This window comes from Hemiscyllium ocellatum, chromosome 2 (genome assembly GCF_020745735.1).
Source record: "Hemiscyllium ocellatum isolate sHemOce1 chromosome 2, sHemOce1.pat.X.cur, whole genome shotgun sequence".
Lineage (NCBI taxonomy): Eukaryota > Metazoa > Chordata > Chondrichthyes > Orectolobiformes > Hemiscylliidae > Hemiscyllium > Hemiscyllium ocellatum.
In genome coordinates, this window is record NC_083402.1 from 96236191 (window position 1) to 96258410 (window position 22220).

At 40.3% G+C, this 22220-nt stretch overlaps 1 protein-coding gene across 3 annotated transcripts in view; it reads left to right on the forward strand.

Annotated features, from left to right (window-relative positions):
• syk (spleen tyrosine kinase) overlaps positions 1-22220 on the forward strand; it is a 171375-nt gene that overhangs the window by 136262 nt on the left and 12893 nt on the right. For 2 of the 3 annotated variants that reach the window (XM_060838700.1, XM_060838718.1), the window contains 5 exons: positions 11575-11665; positions 13228-13405; positions 13810-14013; positions 19110-19299; positions 20647-20787. In XM_060838700.1, the coding sequence (XP_060694683.1) occupies positions 11575-11665; positions 13228-13405; positions 13810-14013; positions 19110-19299; positions 20647-20787 (804 nt within the window). The remainder of the gene's footprint in view (positions 1-11574; positions 11666-13227; positions 13406-13809; positions 14014-19109; positions 19300-20646; positions 20788-22220) is intronic. The other variant, XM_060838708.1, reaches the window with a different exon arrangement.

Consider the following 22220-nt stretch of genomic DNA (forward strand, 5'->3'; position numbering starts at 1 on the left):
ATTGAGATTATTAAAGGATTGGACACTCTGGTGACAGGAAATATGATGGGTGAGTGCCGAACCAGAGGACACAGCTTAAAAATACGAGGTAGACCATTTAGGACAGAGATGAGGGGAAACTTCTTCACCCAGAGAGTGGTGGGTGTGTGGAATGCTCTTCCCCAGAGGGCAGTGGAGGCCCAGTCTCTGGATTCATTTAAGAAAGAGTTGGATAGAGTTCTCAAGGATAGTGGATTCGAAGGGCAGAATGGCCTACTCCTGCATCTATTATCTATTGTCTATTGTCTATTGAAATATTCATTCTATGTAAGATTCCAATGTGGCCATATTTAACAGTGCACCATAATTAGTTGAAGTGTGATTCAAATACTTCTGGATTTAAACCATCTCGCTGAGATAGGCTGAATATGGAGCAAATGATCAGACAGATTTACATTTTATTTTTTAAAAAATGACTTTTATATACAGCTTTGCTAATTACACATCCAAGAAGGATTGGAATTTCAGCAACAATTGTATATTATCTGTACAGTGGTGGGATTGAATGGAGGAACTGCAGGAATCTTGTCTCATTATGCAACCATTGTCCATTTATTGGGACAAATGCAATGAGGAACATCAGAATGGTAATGGTTCACACACCACTCAAGATAAAAATGAGAATCAAGGTCAACAATCCTCAGGTGGCAGCTTGGTCAATCTTGCAGGTCCAAATTATCATGCTCTGGAAGAATTGTGTGACCTCTGGATTGCTTGTACTTGTCAAGTCAGAGCCCTGGGGGTGTAGAGAACGGGTAATTGTCATGTAACATCGTGTTTATACCATTGTATAATGTGTAAACTGAGAACAAAATGTTTGAGCCTAATGTTGAAGAAGGTAGTTTGTACAAGAGTTAACTTTTGAGCTACAATGAAGTTCTGCTTGCTCTGTTTTATAACACAGTTATTGCATGAAGTATAGGGCAGTTCAATTTAATCCTGGCACTGTCTTCTGATGGAGAAACAATAATCTTACCTGACTCATGTTAGTGATAGTTAATATTCCTTACAACGATTATAATTTGTACATAGATACTGAGATCTATAAATCAAACCCTTTTTTGAAATTCATTTGTGGAATGTGGGCAGGATGGCTGGATCAGCATTTATTGGCCATCTCTGGTTGCACTTCAGAAGATGGTGGTGAGCTTAGGCTCATTCGGTGTATGTAGATCCAAATGTTATTTGGGTGGGAGTTCCTAGACTTTGGCTCAACAACATTGAAGGAACAGCAATATATTTACAAGTCAGGTTGGTGAGTGACTTGGATGGGAACTTGCAAGTAGTGATGTTCCCATTATCTGCTGCCTTAGTCCTTATAGATGTTAGCAGTTATTGGTTTATAAGGTCCAATTTAAGGAGTCTTAGTAAATTTCTGCAGTGCGTCTTGCAGATGTTATACAGTGCGACTACTGAGCGTAGGCATTACAGGGAATGAATGTTTGTGGTTATGGTGCCAATCAATGTATTGGTGTACCCTCGATGATGACAAAGTTCTTGAGTGTTGCTGGCACTATACTCATCCAGGCATTTGGAGAGGATTCCATCATACTCCTGACTTGTGCCTTGTAAATGGTGGACAGCTTTTGGGGAGCTTGGAGGTGAGTTATTCACTGTAGAATTCCTAGCCTATGACCTCATGTAGCTACAGTATTTATATGGCTAGCCCAGTTCAGTTTCTGGTCAATGGTAATCCTCAGGATATTGGTGGTGCAGTATTCGATGATCATAATGACGTTGTTGAAAATGATTATTGCTTGGCACTTGTGTGGCACAAATGTTACTTAGAACATAGAACTATACAGCACAAAAATGAGCCCTTCTGCCCATGATGCTGTGTTGAACATGATGCCAAATTAAACCTAGTCCCTTCTGCCTGCCCTTGTTCCATATCCCTCCACTCCTTGCATATTCATGTGCTTATATAAAAATCCCTTAAAAGACCCTGTCGTATTTGTCTCCACTAGCATGCCTCACAGCGCTTTCTAAACTCTGACCGTTGTCTGTGTAAAAAACTTATCCCTCATTTCTCCTTTGAACTTTCCCCTCACCTTCAGTGCATACACCTCCCCCATCCCTGCCCCCAGTATTAGATGTTTCAACTCTTGGAAAAAAGATTCTGATCATCAAACCAATCTATAGATCTTCAAATTTTATAGACTTTTATCAAGTCTGAACTCAGCCTCCACTGCTCCAGGGAAAACAACCCAGGTTCTTTTGAGCCTCTCCTTAAAGCTCATATCCTCCAAAAAGGCAGCACCCTGGGTAAACTTTTTCTGCACCCTCTTCATAGCCTCAAATACTGTTTCTAATTCAAGCATGCTTTACCAAATGCACATAATCCTATCCCTAAGAATTCTTTCAAATAGCTTCCCAACTCACCAGTCAATAGTTTCTTGAATTGCCCCTACTTCCATCCTTGAACAGAGGAACAACATTAGCTACTTGCCTGTCCTCTGGGTCCGCTACAGTGCCTAGCGAGGATGCAACAGTTTTGGTCAAGGTATTGCAATCTTCTCTCTTGCCTCTCTCAAAAATCTGAGGTAGATACCATCAGGCCATGGGTACTTATCTACCTTAATGCTGTTCAACACCACTTCTTTCTTGATTTCAAAATACCTTAACATATTAGCATGCTCCTCAGAAATTTCACTATCCTCCAAATCCTTCTCCTAGAATGAATACTGGAACTCATTTAGGATCTCACCCACATTTTCTGCGTCCAAGCACAAGTTCCCTCCTTTACTTTTTAGTGGGCTTATCTTCTCCCTACCTATACTATTATTTTTTAATGAATGTATAGAATGCCTTGGGATTCTCTTTAATCCTACCTGCCAAAGTAATTTCATGGCCCCTTCTTGCTCTCCTAATTCCCTGCTTGAGTTCTTTCCTTCTTTTTTTGTATTCCTCAGGGGCTCTGTCCAATTTTAGCTTCCTAAACCTTAAATATGCCACTTTTTTCCTTTTGACTAAATTCACAACCTCACCCACTTGCCATCCTTGTACTTCCTCCTTACTGGAAAATGCTGGCCCTGAATTCTGATCAGCAGGTCTTTTAATACTGCTACATGTCAAATGCGAACTTGCTTAATAACATCTCCTCCCAATTAACACTCTCTAGCTCCTGCCTAATATTGACATTATTTGTCCTCGTCCAATTTAGTACCTTCTCACAAGTCCTGACTTATCCTTATTCATAAGTATCTTAAAACCTAAGATGTGATCACTGTTTCCAAAATGCTACCTCACTGAAAGGTCAATTACCTGGCCAGGTTCATTAGCCAATACAAGGTCCAGTGTGGCCCCTCCTGTAGTTGGACTATGCACATTCTGTTGAAAGAAACCTTCTTGAATGCATTTAACAAATTCCGCCAGATCTAAGCCTCTTGTTCCAAGACAGTCCCAGTCAATTTTCGGGAAGTTAAAATGTGAGCTGAAAATGTGTTGCTGGAAAAGCGCAGCAGGTCAGGCAGCATCCAAGGAACAGGAAATTCGACGTTTCGGGCATAAGCCCTTCTTCAGGAATCCTGAAGGATTCCTTCCTGAAGAAGGGCTTATGTCCGAAACGTCGAATTTCCTGTTCCTTGGATGCTGCCTGACCTGCTGCGCTTTTCCAGCAACACATTTTCAGCTCTGATCTCCAGCATCTGCAGACCTCACTTTCTCCTCGAACAAGTTAAAATGTGACACTATGACAAGCCTGTTGTTATTGCATCTTTCCATAATCTGCCTGCATGATTATTCCTCAATGTCTTGGTGAAATGGGTCTGGGTGGGTTACTCATCGGAGGGTCAGTGTGGACTTGTTGGGCCAAAGGGCCTGTTTCTATACTGTGGGGAATCTAATTTAATCTAAGTTCCGCCACCTACAAATGGACTCCACCACCAGGGATATATTTCCCTCCCCACCCATAAAGACCATTCCCTTCGCGACTACTTGGTCAGGTACACATCCCTTAACAAGCCACCCTCCACTGTCCGCTCCTTCCCCTGCCACCACAGGATTGGAAAACCTGCACCCTTACCTCCGTGCAAGGCCCCAAAGGACCCTTCCACATCCATCAAAGTATCATCTGCACTTCCACACATGTCATTTATTGCATCCATTGCTCCCGATGCTGTCTCCTCTCCATTGGGGAGACTAGAGAGTGTTTTAGAGTTCATCTCCAACACACCCACACCAATCAACCCTACCACCGCGTGGCTGAACATTTCAACTCCCCTCCCACTCTGCTGAGGAGATGCCAGTCCTGGGCCTCCTCCATCGCTGCTCCCTCACCATCTGACGCCTGGAGGAAGAACGCCTTATCTTCTGCCTCAGGACCCTTCAACCCCAGGGCATCAATGTGGACTTCACCTGGTTCCTCATCTCCCTTCCCCACCTTACCCCAGTTCCAATCTGCCAGGTCAACACTGCCCTCATGACCTGTCCCACCTGTCAATCTTCCTTCCCACCTATCCACTCCACCCTCCTCTCTGACCTATCACCCCAACTCCATGCACCTATTGCACTCTCAGCTACCTTGTCCAAGCTCCACTCCCTCCCATTTATCTCTCCAACCCTGAGACTCCCAGTCTCATTCCTGATGAAAGGCTCTGGCCCGAAACATTGACTTTCCTGCTCCTATGATGCTGCCTGACCTGCTGTGCTTTTCCAGCAACACACTCTCAATGCTATTCCCAGATCTCCCACATCTGGCAGAATTGGAACGCACAGCCTTGTCCTGACTGCCTCTCCCCTTTACACTAAGAATGATAAATGAATCTTACTGTGCCTTTACCTTGCTCGCTTTAGTCACTGCAGCCCAGTATTCACCTAAACCCGCACCCACATCAAGCAGCAGCACTAACTGGCTACTTAGACTACAATGCAATCTTTACAATCAGACCAAATACTTCTAGGCTACAACAAGCTTTCTAACATCTCTCAAATCTCTATCTCTCTCTCCTTTTATTAGAGGAAGAGAGATGGATGAAAACATTATAGTATTGTAATGTTTGCGGCTTACTGTTCTAGGATAACAGATTCTTCCTCACTCTGCTTTCAGTTGTCATAACTGAGCCGGCCTCGCAGAATGTTCCTCAGCAAAGTCTCTCTGCCAACCTCTATTTCTCACTTGTCAGCACAAATCTGGATATTGCCAGGTGTTGCTGCAATTGGGTGTGTACTGCTTTGTTATCTGATGAGTTGAGAATGGTGCAAAACATTTTGCAAGCATCAGTGAACATTATGAACTTATAGAGGGAAGGTCATTGATAAAACAGCTGGAGGGCTTGAGGAGCTCCTCTAGAGATGTCCTGGATTCAGGACAACTGACTATTGTCGATTATTGTAAAAAAAACCTTGGATATTCTTAACTGCTCCTTGAAATGGCTTAACAAGGCGTTCAGTTGTATAAATCAAGGAATGGTTCTCAAGCAATGAATGAAAGTGGACAGACCACCTGGCATCAACAAAGGCACTGGAAACAACAATGGCAAACACAGATCTCTCAACCGTCAACCTATCAACATTTGGGATGGTCTGCCAAAATTGAGGGAGTTATCTCACAGATTAGTCAAGTAGCAATTATATTCACAGCATCATGCATTATACACGATGTCCCAGACAACATCATCACCATCCCTGGGTATTTCCTATCCCAAAAAGAAGACATACTCCACAGAGATGGTGGCGCTGAGGTATATGGTCAGGAAGGAGATTGGCCTGAGAATTCTCAACATTGACTGTAGATTCCTTGAAGAATGAAGACTCATGGCATGAGATCATACATGGACAAGGAAACCACCTAGGCGTGCTGCTCACTCCTCCTCTCTTCTCATCTGATGAATTTGTACTCCTTAATGTTGAACACCACTTAGAGGAAGCATGTTGGGTGTCAAGAGCGCAGAATGTATACTAAGTGGGTCTTCAATTTCACCACCAGGAATGGTTCAACAGCACCATTACTGATTTAACTGGTTGAGTTGTAATGGGTATTGTGGCTAGACTGAGACTGCAGCAGATGGTAAGGAAACCAAAAAAGAGAAAAAAACATACTTGACCTCATCCTCATAAATCTGCTACTGCTTATTCATCTGTCCATGCCAGATTAACAGTGACCACTGCAGATTATTTGTAGAGACAGAGTCTCCTCTTCACATTAAGGATACCCTCCAACATGTTGTGTGGACTATTACTCCTCTAAATTGGATAGACTTCAAAAAGATCTAGAAGTTCAAGGCCATTATCAACAGCTGTATTGTGCTCAACAGAATCTGCAACCAAATGGCCTAAAAAACCTCCCACACTACCATTACAATCAAGGAAGCAGATCAACCCTAGTCCAACAAAAAGTGCAAGAGGGCATGCCAATAGCAACACCAAACAAGCCTAAAAGTGATCTGTCACTCTGGTGAGGCTACAAAACAGGACTACTTCTGTGCCAAATAACTTCTGCAGTCCTGCCACAAATGATGCAGATAATTAAACAAGTCACTGCAGGATGATACTCGCTTCCTCCAGAGATCGCTAGCATTACAAATGTCAGTCTGCAGTGAGTTCAATTTATTCCTTGTGATGTCAAAAAATGGTAGGAGAAACTGGATACTGCAAAGGCTATGGCCCTGACAATGTTCTGTCAAGATGTTCCAGAAACCGTTCACTCCTAGCAAAGATTTTCCAATACAGCTAAAACATTGGCATTTACCCAGTAATGTGGAGAATTTCCAGGAATGTCCTGTGCATAAAAAGAAGGACAAATTCAACCTGGCAATTTCCTGTCCTATCAGTTGCATCTCAAACATCAGTAAAATGATGCAAGTTTCAAACTGTTTGAAGAAGCAGCACTTTTTAAATTTACTCACAGGATGTGGGTGTCACTGGTTAAACTAGAATTTATTGCCTATCCCTAATTGCCCAGCGGGTACTTAAGAGTCAAAATGTGTGGTACTGGAAAAACGCAGCAGGTCAGGCAGCATGCAAGGAGCAGAGACATTTTGAACATTAGGCCTTCATCAGGAATGTGGGTGGGGAAAGGAAGTCAACCACATTGCTTGCTTAATAAAAGTAGGTTCACTAATGCTTATATTGGGTTCCACCTCTCATTGAAGACAAGAGCTGTTCTGCTGAATTATTTGTTGTCAACTTTCATCACTGCCTACTTGAAAGCCCTAGACCAGCAAAGGAGAAAAGGTTGGTGGCAGCACTCTATCCCGCACACAAATAGCTAGGCATCACATTATATTACAAGAAGATGAGAATAGTGACCTTTTTTTCATCACTGTTAGAACAAGCCCGATCTTTTTTTTAATCTGTTGAGCATGAAAATCATTAAATTCAGCTGCAGCGATCACTCTGATAACTCAGTAGCCTAGGTACAGTGACGAACATGAAGAGGGAGCTCCCGAGTGACTAGACAGAAGTGATGACTCAGAACAAACTAGTCCTATGCTGCCCTCTGTTGTCACAGATGTGAAAGATAATGCAATAAACAGATCTGTTTTGGTTTTTAACATTTTAATACATGTTCTTATGTTTATAAATAGAAATGTTATAGTTAGACTAATTTTCAAAGTGCTGCTATACAGCGTGGGATTGTGAGTTTCATCTAGGCACTGAACTGAAACTTGATAATTAATAAAAATTCAATTCTACCAAATATATCCACCTACCAGTGGCAATCCTCTTGCACCTTTCATTCCATAGACATAACAACAAAAGAACAATGAAATGATGCTGGAGGGGGTTGTTTTGTCTTATTAATTCTAATATGATTATCGTGATGCTGGTTGAATTTGGATAGGATCTATATTTAAATGTTACCCCTCAATTAAAAATTGAGGTAGTCTAATTTAAAGTTACTGGCAGGAAAATAACTGTTCCCCAAGTCTAAAGGAGCTAAACAGCTTGCTTTAAACAACCATTTTCATGTTGAAGATGTCTGAGCTTTCAATTGTAGTCACAATCACCTGATGAAGGAGCATCGCTCTGAAAGCTAGTGTACTTACAATTAAACCTGGTGGACTAAAACCAGGTGTTGTGTGATTTTTAACTTTGAGCTTTCAATGAAAGAGAACACATGAAAATTAAAATGCCAGTCCCAAAAAGAAAGATGGGGACATCAGAAGTATGGTATGTAGTATCATGTCAGCCTGGAGACAATTAGTCCAGGAAAAGACTCTGAAGCATTTGAGAATGAAGGCAATGATTTTGATGTTCTTTGTCTAGTGGGTGAGGTAGACGGTTCTGGAATCACAGTGTTTTGGATTATGCATTTTGTGGCAGTGTTTTTGGAAGGCAAACAAGTTAGTTTTGTCACTATTGTGATGTAGACAGTTTCAACCAATCTGAAAATGATTGGATTGTAAGGTAAAGATAGCCATAGTGTGAATGGTGATTACAGATATGGAAACATTTGAATGATTCCACACCGTAGATGTGGAAAACTGATCCTATGCCTAACAATGTCTCCATGCAATGTCTCCACCAAATAAAACTGTTTAAACAGATGCTAGGATGGATTTGGCAGTCCCTGTTGAAAGTTATTCTTACAGGGAATACTAGGAATCACATTGCACAACCAGTGACTTTTTGATCATTAAAATTCCACAAATGCACAGTGGGAGCATGCATTGATCAAGTAATCATTGTGTTGGGACACGTAGTATTAAGTAACAAGAGCACAATTCTGTGTAAGAGACGACATTGGAACCATTAATTGTGCTTGAATTAACAAGAACGTGGAGGTGAAACAGCAAGTTATAGTTGCCATCAGAAAGAATTTTATCAAAGTGCTGTATGCACTGTAACTTAAAAATCCAGATTAAAAATAATGCATAGCTATTAGTACTGAAAGACCATAAGATATAGGGTCAGAATTAGTCCATTTGGGTCATCAAGTACATGGTGTCTATGAAAGGTCCCTGAAAGTTGCCACCCAGGTTGATAGTGCTGTTAAAAAGGCATATGGTGTGTTAGGTTTTGTTGGTAGAGGGATTGAGTTCTGGAGCCATGACGTCTTGCTGCAACTGTACAAAATGCTAGTGTGGCCTCACTTGGAATATTGTGTACAGTTCTGGTCGCCCCATTACAGGAAGGATGTGGAAGCATTGGAAAAGGTGCAGAGGAGCTTTACCAGGATGTTGCCTGATCTGGAGGGAAGGTCTTATGAGGAAAGGTTGAGGAACTTGGGTCTCTTCTCATTGGAGAGAAAAAGGCTAAGAGGGGATTTAATACAAGATGATTAGAGGATTAGATAGGGTAGACAGTGAGAGTCTTTTTCCTAGGGTAATGATATGGCTTGTACGAGGGGGCATAGCTGCAAATTGAGGGGTGATAGATTTAAACAGATGTCAGAGGCAGGTTCTTTACTCAGAGAATGGTAAGGGTGTGGAATGCCCTGCCTGCCAGTGTAGTTACCTCAGCCACATTAGGGGTATTTAAACAGTCCTTGGATCAGCATATGGATGATGATGGGGTAGCGTAGGGGGAATGTGCTTAGATTAGTTCACAGGTCAGCGCAACATCGAGGGCTGAAGGGCCTGTACTGCATTGTATTACATAGAACATAGAACATAGAAAAATACAGGCCCTTTGGCCCTCGATGTTGCGCCGATCCAAGCCCACCTAACCTACACTAGCCCACTATCCTCCATATGCCTATCCAATGCCTGTTTAAATGCACATAAAGAGGGAGAGTCCACCATTGCTACTGGCAGGGCATGCCATGAACTCACGACTCGCTGAGTAAAGAATCTACCCCTAACATCTGTCCTATACCTACCACCCCTTAATTTAAAGCTATGCCCCCTTGTAATAGCTGACTCCATACGTGGAAAACTGTTCTCATGGTCAACCCTATCTAAACCCCTAATCATCTTGTACACCTCTATCAAGTCACCCCTAAACCTTCTTTTCTCCAATGAAAACAGCCCCAAGTGCCTCAGCCTTTCCTCTATGTTCTATGTTCTGTGTTCTAAGTCTGATCCGTCATTTGATCATGGCCAATGTGTTTCTCCATTTGCTTGGCTGAACTGATCCCCATCGTCAACAATTTCTCCTTTGAATTCTCCCACTTCCTTCAGACCAAATGGGTAACCATGGGCACCTGGATGAGCCCCAGCCATACCTGCCTCTTCGTCAGGGGACATGCAACAGTCCATCTTCTGCAGTTACACTGTGGATTGGCCACCTTTTCCTCTACTACATCGATGACTGTGTCAGTGCCATCTAATCCTTCAAAATCCCAACAAGTATAGAGTCCTCAATGACTCTCATATAATTGGTCTTGCATACTCAGGATCATTTTGTAAACCTTCTCTGGATCCAGCTGCAGTGCCAACACATCCTTTTCTAGGTCTAGGGCTCAAAATTGCTCACAGTATTTCAAATGCAGTCTGACCAGAGCCTTATGCAGCCTCAGCAGTACATTTTGGCTCTTGTATTCTAGCCCTCTTGAAATGAATGCTAACATTTCATTTGCCTTTCTAACTGTTAACCTGAAGACAATCTGAACTAGGACTCCTAGTCCTTTTGTGCTTCAGATTTCCAAATACTTTTCCCATTTAGAAAACAGTCGGCGTCCATTTCTTCTGACCAAAGTGCATAATCTCACGCTTACCCAGACTGTATTCCATCTGCCAGCCTGTCCAATTCCCTGTATTTTTTATGTGAGGCAATTCTTATAATGAGTTCAAAAGAGATGGGAATAATGGTTGAAGAAAGAGAAAGGTTGATAATGTCAGTGGAATTAGAACAACAGAGAAACTTTGGTAATCAGGAATTAAATAGGAATAAAGTTGAAGGAACATGTAACATGTAAGTTGCTGAATTTTGTTTTGTTGGGAAATACATTTATTGAGATCAAAAGTGTAGCATTGTCAGGGATGAGTTTGAGTTAGGGACATCCATTTCTAACTGTAGAATAGCAGTACTTTACAGACATCCCTAACCCAACAAGATAGATTTTAATTGCAATCGTAGTCTCAGTCAAAATTTCTCCACTTATGTTATTTTGAATATGATTCTTTGATTTTTAAGCTTCAGATTAGGAGAATGAATTTGGAATAAATTATATTACACTCTAATTCTTTGCCCAAGAATGTATTTCTTTTAAGTTGTGGTATAGGTGACCTTTCACTGGTTCTTCTACCTCTTATTAACCTACTTACACTTTTGTTCAGTTCCCTACACTTATTTGGCAGATGAGGCACTGACAAAAATTGTGGCGCATGCTTTATTTACATGCTTAGAGTGGAATGGTCTTGAGATTTCTTTTGCCTCTGTTAACTGTGTACAAACAATAAGCCTCACACTAACAAATAATTAAATTAAAATATTGCTTGACATTATAGAACTTGATTCTTGCTGAAAGGAGAGATATGTTGACAAGGCTTTTCCTGTAGTCTAAATTTTTATGATCATTTGAAATTTGGTATTCTTCCATTCTGCCTGTTGAGTGCAAGATGAAAAGCTTTGGCAACATGTCTGCCTTTTGAGTGATATTTAAATAAAAATATATCCTCATTTTTAAATGTTGATTTTGTGTTTGTTTAGAAGTCAAGCGTAGCTGATCGCTCCTATAGTGCAGCAAATCTTAATCCATACATGATCAGGCCAAATCGACACAATAAAGAAGCAGAAGCAGGTAAGTCATGAAATTATTTTCAATTATTGAAAATAATTTTTTATTCTATAGAAAAATTAACTGAAATCTTCACTGCTGAACAAACATGCACATTGCTGTTACAAAAAATGTAAAGACACTTATTTCCAGCTTGCCTGGTTTGTCATTGGTTACCATGGTAGGTTTTCAGAAGGCAGTCTGCAGCACTGTATGTAATTTAACAATGCAGGTCGGAAAATAATGCTTCTGTCTAACAACATTATAACTCTTGCTATTTTCTGATCCAACACATGTAACCCCAGTCAGTTTGCTTAAGAATCTTCAAATCACAGTGCTGGGAAATCTGTATGATGTTATTTTTCTGATACAGAAAATAAATTTTTATCCCAGATGTGACCAAGGCTGACTTACCTTGTACAGCAAGGCAAGAGCAGCCAAATCTGACAGTCCTTCAGTTGTGCACAGTGATATTGACATTTAACAAGTTAAAACATATCAGCAAAGGTCTTGCTTTTCCAGTAGAAATGATCCTACCTCCTAATGCTTTTAAAGTTATCTGGTTTCATCTTTGAAATATTAACATATGAATAATGTTTCATGCCTACACATTTGATCTGATAATGGCAAGCATCATTTATGCCACAAGTCCCAGTAATTAAATATCTCAAACAATAAAAAAATCTGATGATCGTCCCTTGATATTCAATGGCATTACTGTCACTGAATCCCTCCAGTCAACATCTTCAGAATTACCAATGATCAGAAACGTACCTGGAATAGCCATATAAAAATGGTACAAAAGCAGAACAGAGAATGGGAATTCTTCAGTGAAATCCTGATGCTCCTGACTCCCTAAAGCCTACGCACTACAAGGTATAAGGCAGGAGTGTGATGGAATACTCTCCATTTGCCAGAGTGGGTGTGGCTTCAAAATCACTAAAGGTCAATATCATCCAGAAAATTATTGGTACCCCAACCATTACTCTAACCATTCACTCTGTCCACTATCAGCACAGAATGGCAGCAGTGTGTACCATCCACACAGGTTGCACTGCAGTAATTCATCAAACCTCCTTGATAATGACCCATACTCCAGGCCATTGCTCTATGTTTGCGAGAGAAATAGTTTAAAACTACAAAACAGAGAATATTATCCTCAAAAAATGGTGATTTGGTGGTGGCTTAAATCAGCAATGTATGTCTTAATATTAAACTCACATGCTGGAATAAATTCTCAATGTAGATTTCCCTGATTGCACACCAAAACTTCAGCTAAAAACCAACAGATGCCTCACTTTTTCTGGAGTCACAGCAAATTATTTAGAGAACTCGGAGAAATTAACTATCACAGTCAATCATGCAATGTGCTTTTATCTAACCTTTGAAATTTCACTGTTTGATGAAAATCCAATAATTGAAACATTGCATGTATGCGCTCTAGGTGATCAAAGAGTGTTATGTAAGTACTATAGCTTAGTGCTGCCAAGTCACTCAAATGCTTTGTCTCTGAAAATCTCTGTAATGCTTTCTGTGCCAAACTAATAATCAAGGTCAGCACTGAACACACCTCTGTCCTGTGACAGGTACTCGAAGAGATGCCATGCCTATGGATACCAATGTCTATGAAAGCCCATATGCTGACCCCGATGAGCTGCAGGAGAAAACACTGTATTTGAAAGATGATTGCCTTACACTGGAAGAAAAGGAACTTGGGTCTGGTAACTTTGGTACAGTGAAGAAAGGAGTTTATAAAATGAGGAAGTAAGTATTTTTGAATTAGATAGTACACACTGATGCAAACTTCAGAGTGGAAGATAAGCACTATCTTCAGCTTGTTAATATTTATGTTTTAGCTAACTAAAAGGTTTGCAATAAGCACCTTATTCTAGATGCTTCCTATTTGAAATAAATTAATAAATAAAACATATTGTGTTTAATCCAACTATTTATTTGAATAGGTAATAAATTAGTTTAAGTGATATTTTAATGTTCATAAAGAAAAATGCAGCATTTCATTATTTGAATTATATGCCATTATTTACTGACATTGGATGTCAATTTCGAACCTGTCAGCTCTTCTCCCCTAATGCTCCCAAGCTAATCCCAATCCCACATTCTGCCAAAAATTAAAATTCATCCCATTGTGTCTTGATTTGTTTCAACAGGAAAAACATAAGTGTAGCAGTGAAAGTGTTGAAGAGTGATGATCCTGCAGTAAAAGATGAACTGATGAAGGAAGCAAAGTTCATGCATCAACTTGATAATCCTTACATCGTCCGCATGATAGGGATTTGTGAAAGGGAGTGTTTGATGCTGGTGATGGAACTTGCAGAACAAGGCCAACTTAACAAATTTCTGCAGGCTCACAAGTGGGTCCAGTTTTTCTTTGTAAATTGTGATATTTCAATTTTCAGCAAGTCACTCAAATGGATGCCCACGCTTTTGATGCCATGAAGTTTTTAAATCACATACTCAAGTGCAACATTTTGCAAACAAAAATGGTGGTTAATTTTACATGGTTAATTTGTATAACTATGCATATGAATCTGAAAAACATTGGTTCCAAATTTCAAACTTAATACTTGATGCTCATAAATTCCTTCCAAAGAAATACTAGGAAAGTCAAAGCCACTGTTTTAGTCTTTGCCACAAATGTTGTTCCATAGCTTCACTGAAAACTGTCAGAGGCTGAGCCAAACTGGTTGCAATTGTGATTTTGAGATCATGAACTTCCAATCACTCACCTGCACCTTTACTTGACTACCTATTTCCACAACCATAAAATTGTCCAGATCGCTGAAACCCTTACCTATACCTTTGCCTAATCACTGAAACCCTTATCTATACCTTTGCCTGATCACTGAAACCCTTATCTATACCTTTGCCTGATCACTGAAACCCTTACCTATACCTTTGCCTGATTGCTGAAACCTTTGCTGTCTACAGCCTTGATCATGCAGCAAGGTCCTGGCCAGCCTCACACCTTTCTACCCTTCATAAGCCTGGGATCATTCAAATGTCTGCTGCCAATCTCTTTACTCTCATAAAATTTCACTCCTAAAATGTTCTGATCAGCGGCTGACCTACCTTGCTTCCCATATGGGAATTGGTTAGCTCAGTTAGCTGGATGGCTGGTTTGAGATGCCACACAATGTCAGCAACATGGGTTCAATTGCCATTCAGACTGAGATAAGCAGCTTTTCAACCTTGTCGCTTAAATAAGACTAGTGACTCTTGGATTAACCTCCCCACACTCATTTCCCTCTCTCTAATGACAGAGCAGCCTCAAAGAATATGATGGCTTTCACTTTCACATGAGCTTCCAGTTAAACAGTATCTCAATTTTAAAGTTTTCCAGGGTCTGAACCATCCCTATTGCCACGATCTCCTCTAATTTCACAAACTCCAAGATATCTATGGTCATTGAATCATGACACTTTCAGTGTTCTGAATTTCAATTACCGAACAATTGATGTGATATTGTTTTAATCTGTTTGGGCAAAAAGCCCTGGAATAAAAACAGCAATTGCAGGATAAACTCAACAGGTCTGGCAGCACCGATGGAAAGACAACAGAGTAAAAATTTTAAGCCAGGTGAATCTTCTGCAGAACTGATACTCATTTGGAAAATGAGGTAGTTCTGCTGTTGACGAGGTATGGGAGAGAAAGAGAGTAAACAGAGAGTTGGAGAAGAAATCCAGAAAGAAAGAAAGACAGTTATGCAAACAAAGGAATGGCTGATAGTAAGGCAGGAAAGGACTAAAACTGATAGTGGGAACCACAAATATGTGAAAATCGGTTGGCTGGGCCTGAGGTGTGGGAGTGGGTAAAATACTGGAAGGGGATGTTTAGACCCTAAAGTTATTGAATTCAATACTGAGTCCAAGAGGGGCTGTAGGGTCCCCAAGCGGAAGATGAGATACTTTTCTTCAGCTTACACTGAGCCTCACTTAAGCACTGCAGCATGCCCAAGGTAGAAATATTGGCTAGGGAACATGGTAGTGTTTTGAAGTGGGAGGCAACTGGAAGCTCTGAGTCATTTTTTATAAAAAGAATGTAAGTGTTTTGCAAAGTACTCATCCAGTCTGCGTTTTGTCTTCCAAATTTAGAAAACGCCACACGTAAACAGCAAAGCTCTGGTATTCCCTTTTGCTATCTTGCTACCTCTTGTTCCTCCTTTAAGACACTTGTAAATGTAGAAACAGAGAAACTAAGAGCAGGATAAAAAAATTGTGATCTCTTATTCCTGATGATCATGGCTAATTGCATGGATTCATAGAGTCATAGAGTAGTGCAGCACGAAAATGGACCATTCAGTCCAACTTGTCCATGATGATCAGATATCCTAAATTAATCATAAAATCCCTACAGTGTGGAAACATGTGATCAAGCCCAACAAGTCCACACCAACCCAATAAAGAGTTTTCCAACCAGACCTATTCCCCTACCCCTATTATTCTACACTTCCCCTGACTAATGCACCTAGCCTACTCATCCTTGAACACTAAGGGCGAATTAGCCTGGCCAATTCACCTAACTTGCACATCTTGGTGAACTGTGGGAGGAAACTAGACCACCCAGAGGAAACCCACACAGGCATGGTTAAAATGTTCAAACTCCACATATATAGTCACCCAAGGCTGAATCGAACCCGAGTCCCTGGCACTGTGAGGCAGCAGTGCTAACTACTGAGCAACCATGCCACCCAATCTAGTCCTTTTTGCTAGCTTTTGGCCTATATCCCTCTAAACCTTTCCTATTCATGTACTGATCGAGATGCCCTTTTAAATGTTATAATTGTACCAGCCTCCACCACTTCCTCTGGCAGTTCCTTCCATACACACACCACCCTCTGTGGGAAAAGATTGCCCTTCAGGTCCCTTTTAAATCTTTCCCCTCTCACCTTAAACCCACACCCTCTAGTGTTGGATTCCCATGCCTGAAGCAAAGGACCTTTGTATTCACCCTCTCCATGCCCCTAAAGTTTTGTAAACCTCTATTAGGTCATCCCTTAATCTCCATCGCTCAGCCTATTTAGTATCTCCCTAAAATTCAACTCCTGTAACTCGACAACATTCTTGTAAATATTTTCGGCATCCTTTCAAGTTTAAAAATATCCTTCCTATAGAAAGGAGACCAGAATTGAATTCTGTAATCCAGAAAAGGTCTAACCAAATATTTTCTGTCTTACTGATATATTTTCTCTTCTTCCCATGTCTTGATGCCTTTAACATCTAAAAATGTATTTGTCCCTTTCTCGAATATATTCAGTGATTTGGCCTCCACAGCCTTCTATGATAGAGAATTCCTCAGGTCCATTATTCTTGCGGTGAATGACAGTTTCTTCATCTCAGTCGTAAATTGTGTATCCTCTATTTGAGATTGTGTCCCCCAATTTTAGACTTTCCAATCAGGGAAACATCCTCCCCGCATCTAGTCCGTTCAGCCATGTTAGAATTACATATTTTAGATATGTTTCAATTGAATCCCCTCTTAACCTTCTAAACTCTAGTGAGCATTGGGGAATTATAGAATACTCCTGTGATCTCCAGTATGTCCTCCATCTGTTGTGTTTGTTCACTCACTACATTTATCTAAATCACCTTAAAGCCTCCTTGCATCCTCTCACAGCTCACAATTCTGTGTCATCAGCAAATATGGAAATGTTACATTTGATTCCCTTATGTCTGAGTGAATAGCCTTGGCCCAATACTGCTTCTTTGGCATCCTGGAGTGCCTGTCATTTGAAAAAAGATCCATTTATTCTCACTTGCTATTTCCAGTTTGTCAACTAATGCTCTATCCTTGCCAATATGTTACCTCCTGTGCCAAGGGAATTGCCCAGCAAATTGAAAATTCTTCTAGGCAATTCCCCTGTGCTCAAAGCCCTCCAAAAGCATCGATTTAAATTGGAGAATTTGGAAGATTACATAGCCGAACCCCTGGCCAACTAAAAAACTGACTTCTCAACCACAAAACCCCAACTGCACGTCTCCTGACCCATTAGCAGTCTCCAGATTCTGTCTCTATACCTCTCCTCTCCCATCTGATCTAACACACCCTCTCCCCTGCCATTGGACCCAACACCCCCATTTGCACCCAGGACAGTCCCCGACTGTGAGACTCAAAGCCCATTGTCCCTATGACCTAATAACCCTATCTCATCACTGGACCCAATTCCCACAGCCCACCCACTGCTCAATCCAGACCTCCCACCTCACCCTAATAGCAGAATACCCTCCTTCCCCTCAGGAAAAAAAAGGGAATCCCCACTTCCATGGGATATGAACACCACTCCTTTGCCAGACCCAATACCCTAACCACTCCAACCACTCAAAGCATTCCTGATCCCCTTCCCAACTTCCACCCTGACATTCTACTCATCCAACACCCTACTTACTTGGCACCATACCCATTGGCCACCCTATCCCCTACTTTCCTAGAACTGTCCCCATGTGACAATCTACTTAACTGGCATCCTACTATTTGATGCCCTAAACTCACATTGCTTTACCCTTTTACAGGAGCTGTCTAAAGGAGACCTGAGGAGAATCTCTTGTCAGAGATGTAGACCTCTTTAACTTACTGTAATAAAGTAGGAATGGACAAGCAACTTGATTATGAATCCAGCTGCTCATTATTTTGGGTCTTGATTACCAGTGCTATTAATAGCTTTAAAAAATATATCTTTTCAAGAATACAACATTGGCTCAGATGTTGCATTTCAATACAAGTCTACATTTTGGCTCAACTCTGTGTTCAGCACAAATGACAGTTTTCATTGGTAGGCCAGAATCTGTTCCACTTTGGAAACCAAATTCTTATACATTCCATGACTTGGGTAATGAGCCACAGGATTAACAGCTACTCTTTTACAATGACATTTTGCCATATTTTGTTCAATTTCCAGTCTTAGGTGAACTACAATAATTGAAACAGTAGGATCACAAAAAGAATTGTCCTTGGCTCCACTGCAAGCATGTTCCTTTCCATCAATTCCATTGCTTATTTCAGCTGTGTTAGAAAAGATAGCTTTTTATCCTGACCTCCTATTCAACTCAGAGTTGAATAGCTTATGTCATACACTGAGCCCACTTCCACTTTCATACAAGCTTACCTCAGCTCCTACTTCAAACTCATCCCTGTTCTTGTGCTTTTCTTGCTCAACGATTCAAAAGCTCTCCTGACCAGCCTTACAATCTCAACTAGTGAAAAAAGAATTACTGCACAAAACCTCTATTGCCTGTGTCTTCTCCAGTATCACATTCCATTTTATATCTCTCTTAATTTGTTGGCCAGCAGAAAAACAAGAAAATATTAAGAAACTGGTAATAAGCAATCAGCGTGTGATGTTCACATGCAGGAAAAGCTGGATTCCTTGGAATGTATGTTGCTCATTGATGACGAAACTAGTTTGTTTTAACTTCTCCTGTAATAAGATTTCAATAATGTTTTAAATTTTCAGAGATGTTACTATAACCAATATAGTTGAATTAGTACATCAAGTGTCCATGGGAATGAAGTACTTGGAAGAGAAAAATTATGTTCACAGGGATTTGGCTGCAAGGAATGTTCTTCTCGTAACTCAGCATTATGCTAAAATCAGTGATTTTGGCTTGTCAAAAGCCATAAACTCTGAGGAGAATTACTACAAGGTAAGTTGTGTGCATATTATTTTATGATTTCAACCATTTGAAGTATCATTGTTTCTTAATTTCTTTGATTTTAAGTTCAGATATTATGTGTGATATAATATGAAATTTATAGCAGATTATGGAGCAATCATTTGACAATTGTCAGAGGTAGCATTCTTAACTTGCAAACAGAAGTGTTTCTCACTTGAGTAATGGATTGGGTCTTTTTAAAAGTATGTAATGCCTGTATTTATGTCTACATGTATATATGCGACTGACACAGTGGCTCAGTGGTTAGCACTGCCGCCTCACAGCGCCAGAGACCCAGGTTTGATTCCAGACACAGACAACTGCCTGTGTGGAGTTTAGACATTCTCTCCATGCCTGCATAGGTTTCCTCCCACAATCCAAAGATGTGCAGGTCAGGTGAATTGTTAGTTAGTGGTAAATGTAGAGTAATAGGGTAGGGGAATACCCTCTTTGGAGGGACAATGTAGACATGTTGGGCTAAGTGGCCTGTTTCCACACTGTATGAATTCTATGATTCTAATATATATGTATGTGTGTACAAAGGTATGCTTTGGGTTCATGGTTGCAATCCCACCAATTACGTCCCACTGTAACTTTGCTATTTGCTCAAGACCTGCATCTGAGAGTACACAATCCAGCTATGATCTCTTTTGCATCCATGCTTCATCATTATGCCCACTTCCCACAACTCCAACTTCAATAACAAACCACCAACTGACTCAATCTTAACTTTCTTATGCAGTCTTCAAAAAATCCTCCAAACCTACAAAAGTCACTTGGAATCTATTCCTTTGACCATGGCTTTAATTACTTGTCCTAGCTCAGAATCTACCTAGTGAAGTCCTTTGATGGTTTTGTGTTTAACCCAATTCAGATTGTAAAACAGTTATTATAATGAAAATGAGACTGATAAAGACCACGAGAGCATCAAATGTAGGAAACAAAACTGTTTTTTTCTAGTATTGTGGTAAAGATGAATACACAACTTGAGTTTCTGGTGAAGATAGGCTAGGTTAAGAATTAATCTGATCACAGGATGGAATATGTTCTACTCAAGAATACCAAGAACACCAGCATGACTCTTAACAGCTAATTATTATTTTATTTTAAGCTTCTGGTCAGCCCAGTCTGCAAGCATGCAATTCTGCCTTTTCTTTTTCTCAGGTTAAGCAACAGCAGTGTTAAATATACACACCCAAAACAATTAGCACTGTGATCAATCCTAATACCAAAGTACAACACAGAAAAAATTGTCAATACTATGACACTACATTCTGATTTTCTCAAGGGCACTAATTGATATAAAATCATTTGTTTTCTCTTTTAAATTCATTTTAGGCTAAAAGTACTGGAAAATGGCCAATAAAGTGGTATGCACCAGAATCCATTAATTTCTTCAAGTTTTCCAGCAAAAGTGATGTCTGGAGTTTTGGTGTGATGATGTGGGAGGCATTTTCCTATGGTTTAAAGCCCTACAAGGTACACATAATTTCTGTGTAATATAATATAATGTTACCTCTGTCATGTCAGTGCTCACTTTGCCCAACTGCAGTGCTGTCGGGAAATCAAAATTAAATTACAGCTCTGTCAGAGTGTTATCAAAATCAGTGTTGCTATTTATAATGAAAAATGGAACAGCTTATGCTCTTATTCAGCCTATTTTTGTAAGAATCAAATATAGGAATATTGCAGCAATATAGAAATCAGAGTAACGTTTTTGAGCCTGTTTATCACTCTGGCAGCATAGCAGATCTGAATTTTAACTCCACTTAAGGTAATTAGATATGTATCTAATTACCTTAGATACATATCTGCTAATATGATGGACTAGGATAAAAATATCTGACTAAAATTAGGAATTAAGCTAATGTTAATGCTTTTTGCAAAACAAATACCCCCTATTGGAAGGATGTTGTGAAACTTGAAAGGGTTCAGAAAAGATTTACAAGCACGTTGCCAGGTTTGGAGGGTTTAAGCTAAAGGGAGAGGCTGAATAGGCTGGGTCTGTCTTCCCTGAAGCATCAGAGGCTGAGGATCGACTTTGTAGAGATTTATAAAATCATGAGGGGCATGGGTAGAGTAAATGGACCAGGTCTGTTCTATGGAGTGGGACAGTCCAGAACTAGAGGGCATAGGTTTAGGGTGAGAGGGGAAAATTTTACAAAAGGACCTAAGGGTCAAATTTTCCATGCAGAGGGTGGTGTGTGTACGGAATGAACTGTCAGTGGAAGTGGTGAAGGCTGATGTAATTACAGCATTTAAAAGGTATCTGGATAGATATGTGAATGGAAGGGTTTAGAGGGATATGGGCCAAGTGCTGGCAAACGGGGCTTTTAAGATTAATATAAAATATCTAGTTGGCATGGATGAGTTGGACCGAAGGATCTGTTTCCATGTTGTACAACTCTATGACTCTATGATGGAGGCTATACCAGAATGACGTAAGGCCCACTGCCCTCAAATTTCTTGGGTGTGTATGCCCTGTGACACTTTGTCAAAAGTGCTTCCTTCAAAACATCACATGCATTCACAGTTGCAGGGCCAAATCACATTGCAAATCTGGAATTCCATATGTGAGCAGCAAAATACTAAGACCAGTACATATAAACTGACAAACCTGTCAGCCACCAATATCATCAGCAGGTGTTAAGATATGAAATATAGACTTCCATATTGAAACACTATCAATGTTTCTTTCTCACTCAATGCTAATGGTGTAAAAATTTTTATGAATAGAGAAAACACAGAAATATTGTTATATAAACAATCTCTCTAGCAGAACTGTTCATATCTTCTATTTGTGATAGGTTTCACTAAGACATCACTCAGCAGCTCTGCTGTCCCAGGAGCTACGTTGCCAGATTAAAAGTGGGCAGTAGGTGCACAGTAATGTAATTTGGGTGTTCAGCTAC